Source organism: Triticum aestivum, chromosome 5B (assembly GCF_018294505.1).
Source record: "Triticum aestivum cultivar Chinese Spring chromosome 5B, IWGSC CS RefSeq v2.1, whole genome shotgun sequence".
NCBI classification, from domain to species: domain Eukaryota; kingdom Viridiplantae; phylum Streptophyta; class Magnoliopsida; order Poales; family Poaceae; genus Triticum; species Triticum aestivum.
Window position 1 is genome coordinate 490,796,920 of NC_057807.1, and position 4,290 is coordinate 490,801,209.

A 4,290-nucleotide genomic window follows, 5' to 3' on the forward strand; every position below is an offset into this window, starting at 1 on the left:
TGGGAATAATCATGATTTGTGATCACCTACCAGACTCTTTTGCCTTTTGAAGAAATTGGCTTTTTCCGAAAGTGTGTATCTTAAGTCGATTAATAATATTGCTAATACATGTATCCAAAAGAGCTATCATTGAGGCCTAAAGATATACAGTTTCAAAAGGTAAATCTAATGGAAACAGATAAAACCTTTAGCTCACATCGGGAGTGGTCTGAAAAGGAAGAAGAAATTAAGATCCCTATCCGCAAGCATGAACCATTTAACCAGCAGACGTCTCCTAAAAAGGAAGAAGAAATTAAGATCCCCATCCAAAAGCGTGAGTGGTGCATCTAATTTTACTCGCTGGACAAATAAAAAAATTGAGTGCACAAATTAGTCATCACAAAAGTGTCATCGGCCACAGCCACTAAAAAGGCAAATATAACACGCCAATATTCCATGCGTTTCCAAATGCAGGCTCACTATACCTATGCATAGCAACATTCCTTCTGCAATCGAAACCAAATATAAGATAATAAACCCATTTATAGTTCAGAACTTCCAGTATATATTGCTTCAATAAATTTGACAATCTGACAATGAGCACTAAAATTAAGTAAACCAAACATTGCAGTTCCAAATCTGTTATGGAGAAGTCCTAGTGCATTGCTGTTGATAGGAAAAGTTCTACCAGACATAAACCTAGCTTACCTTCCTATGGCAGTATGTCTATCCTATTCAAGTGAAGTCACAGATGCCTCGGTATCCTATTTACTGGTTGGTCTGAAGCAATAGTCCAGTAGTAGAGCATGACCAAGAAATGTCACAAGAATAAGATAATTTCAAGTTCTAATGCAGGCAAAACCAAATAGATAGCAAGCAAGATAAAAAGTTTAGTAGTGAAGATCAAATTAGAAAATCAGATAGGAGACCTTCAAAATATATTTTTATTAATCTGCAGGCAGATAAATTAGTGCCCCCTGTCCTCCGAACAAGTATTGGCGTGTAACAACAAAACCATTTAACAATTTAAGATAAATTATAGACCAGGTGAACCTTGAGAAGCTAACCATTAACCTATCTTGGACATCAACAGATCTCTCCTTCAGGTAATGCCCGAACAATAATGGCATAAATAAGACTTGGCATCATATTAACACTGTGAATGTGAATATGACTGAATTAGCACACCTAAACCATCTAACCAAAATAAACATGCATTGCTCAATCCTGAAGCTAACATTGATCAAAATCACTAACCTTTGGTCCTGAAATCAGGCATGCCTCTTCAAGAACTATAAATTGTTGGTGATCTTAAGCCTAAAGGGGCCCAGATATCACATATATTTATAGCACCAACCACTAAGGTGTAGCTTGTTGTGCGATGCTCTCCCTGGCGTAAGACCATTCAGTAAGGTGCATGTAAACAAAACAATAAGATGCATTATGCGTAAACTAGGACCCTTCTATCTCAGACATGTGAATAAACAGAAGTTCATTCATTAGTTCCACCCACAGAATAAACATCAATAGATAATCTCTAGTTAATTCAACAATTACTGAATTACATGTAACTTTCAGGTGAGCAACAAACAGAAGTCGCTATAACCACAGGCTTGTTCTTGGAGAGTGAAAACTTTTGGTACCTTAACTGGACAGACATCAAAGGGAAACTTCAGCCCTATTCTTAACACTGTCTCCATTGCAAGATTTAGGCAAGAATTTCTGTTGAGAACAAATGAAAAACTCTTTCTAAGAAGCCAGGACCACATGATGAAGCACATACTGTTTCATTTTTCAGTCCCACAGGGTAACATCTAGAAATGAGTGCTAACTAATTCAAGAATTACATGATAACTTTCAGGTGAGAAACAAATAAAAGTTCCTATAACCACTGGCTTTTTCTTGGTGGATCGAAATTTAAAACATGAAGGCAAGGTGCAAGTGCTTAGGCTCTAACCTGAACGGTGTCAGCAATCAAATTGACTGATAAATCTGAATTATACCAAAAGAATTAAATTCATGTGCTAAAGCTAAATCAATATTCAACTCCCTCCTTCCCATAGGCAACACCAGTCACACAGCAAAAAATCAACCAACAAAATCACACGTCGGTAGCTCAGCACAGGTGCAAAGACAAGGAGGGTTGAAACAGATTACAATGTATACAAAACACCTTCAGCTCCACTCACACTAGCATTTCCAGGTTCTGAACAGAACTGAGACAAACTGAGATACACACCAAATATTACACGAAGCTTAGAAGGCATAAGTAACATAGCACTATTCTAAACCAGGACTGATATTACACAGGCCAGGAAAGCAAAAGAAAATAGTCTAATTGAACTGAAGGGAAACAGAGTCGTTCAAAGTTTAGCGCTCGAGAGTGACGGTCTAACCGAAACTGAAATATCGCCATACGCTTCTTCCTGATGGACATCGATATAATCATAGCTCTTCAGGGCCAATGTTTCAAAGAACATGCTTGCAGCTTGCTTCTTTGTCCTCCCGTCCAAGATTCTGCTTAAACTGAATTTCCCTGGCTGGTCTTCTGACGTGGCTGAAGACATCATACCTTTGAAGTACTGGGCGGCAGCCCTTGTCCTGGTAGACATGATGCTGCCTAATCCTGTGGTGCTGGTACCCGCACTGGATATCATGCTAGGGGTATTCATGAGCCCAGGAAACCCCGGTAGATCTTCATCAAGATCGTCAGTACCGAATGGGAAATGAGATTCAATAGTATTTTTTCCAAGTGATGCAGAACTGCAATGTGTTAGTGGTACAGTAGCACCAGTTCCTCCAAGTCCAGACCGCCGGGTTCCACTTCGACCAGGGGTTTCAAAAGGGGTGTGTTCTTCTTCTCTTACTGGAGATAGATCCTTTTGTGGAGAGAAGCGAGGGAGCTCAGGTGGTGAATCAAATGGTGTTGCCTCTCCATTTCCTAGAGAATTCAAGGTGAGGTGAGGTTCAGGCTCCTGTGTATCTGCATTTCTTGTAGGTGCATCCTTGTCACGAACAATCACAGCATCGGCAGGCTGAGCATCAGAGTCACGAACATTCACAACATCGGCAGGCTGAGCATCAGAGTCACTCACACGAGGGTAGTTCCCCTCATAAGCTTTATGAAGATCGCTACACATTCCTTGCACCAGAGGTTCAGAAAAAAGGCTGTCCTTTTGGCTTATCCTGTTGAACCTCCACACATCCACTGCTGTATGGGGCAGTATCTTCCTCCTGCGAGCCAGCCTACCTAGCTCAATGCCATCAACTTGATTACTCATATAATCATTGGGGAGCACGATTTCCTCATCAATTATAGGCCTTCTCCTCTTCTCCTGTACATTCGCCCTTCTCCTTCGCCTGTTACCTTGTGCTTGAGGTGGTGGAGATGGTTCAAGGACAAATGCTACAGGTGCCAAGAGTCCAGCGTCACCTGCTGGTTCTTCATCTTCTTCAACAAGCTCATGGCTGATACGTGTTGGAACATTGGGAATGGATGTCCGAAGCACAGGGGATAAAGGTGAGTGCATTGCTGGTGGCGTGGTAACCTTTTCTATGAACGGCGACGGATCTTCATCCATGGGGTCACCGCCATCAATAACATCTTCAAACCTTGACGCACTGTCAGTCGCTCGGCGCAATATTTCTGGTGTATCTCGGTGCCCATTGATAGGGTTCACTGAAAAACTGCCTTGCAGAGGAGGATCTGCAGAAATGATATCCTCAGGAAACGGAGGGAACGTCTCCTGCTCAAGCTGTTCAGGCTCAAATCCTGAAGATCGACCAGCAGGAGACGTGAACTCTGCTCCACCATCCTCGTCAAGGGTGATCATCACATACCCTTCTCCAGACAAGGTGATCTGATCAGAGGTCCGCCGATGACGATCCGGCGTATCCATCTGACGAATCGCATCATCAAGGCTCAAGTCATCCAGGCTGAAGGTCTCCGGCAGAGTGATTACCTCGAACGGAGCACGGTCCGCGTCAACCGGCAGATCTATCGCCTCCATGGAGGCGAAGGCGGTCCTGACCGCGCTCAGCATCCGGTTGCAATCTTGGAACAGGTGGTTCACCTTCCACGAGTAGATGCGGACGAGCCCGAGGAGGAGATGCCCCGACAGCCTGAGGGCGATGGGCACCTCTGGGTCCATTATGGACGCCGCGTAGGAGGGGACGTCGACGCCGTCGATCTGCGTCCGGTTGACCTTGCGCTCGAGGTGCGCGGCGATCCACACCGTGCCCAGCGGGCTCTTCCGAGCCAGGACGGAGTGGGAGTAGAACATGGCTGCGGCCTGGTGGGGAGGGAGGGAG

General features: G+C 44.1%; 1 protein-coding gene across 1 annotated transcript; it reads right to left on the minus strand.

Moving 5' to 3' along the window:
• Nucleotides 1-2,140: 2,140 nt before the first annotated feature.
• On the minus strand, nt 2,141-4,284 carry LOC123112722 (sister chromatid cohesion 1 protein 3). The gene has a single exon (XM_044533795.1). The coding sequence runs from the start codon at nt 4,260-4,262 to the stop codon at nt 2,343-2,345; it is 1,920 nt and encodes a 639-aa protein (XP_044389730.1). The 5' UTR covers nt 4,263-4,284; the 3' UTR covers nt 2,141-2,342.
• Between the last annotated feature and the right edge of the window lie 6 nt (nt 4,285-4,290).

What these genes read in the sequence shown, in the direction of transcription:
- LOC123112722 (XM_044533795.1), bottom strand. Translation starts at nt 4,262, where the DNA reads ATGTTCTACTCCCACTCCGTCCTGGCTCGGAAGAGCCCGCTGGGCACG.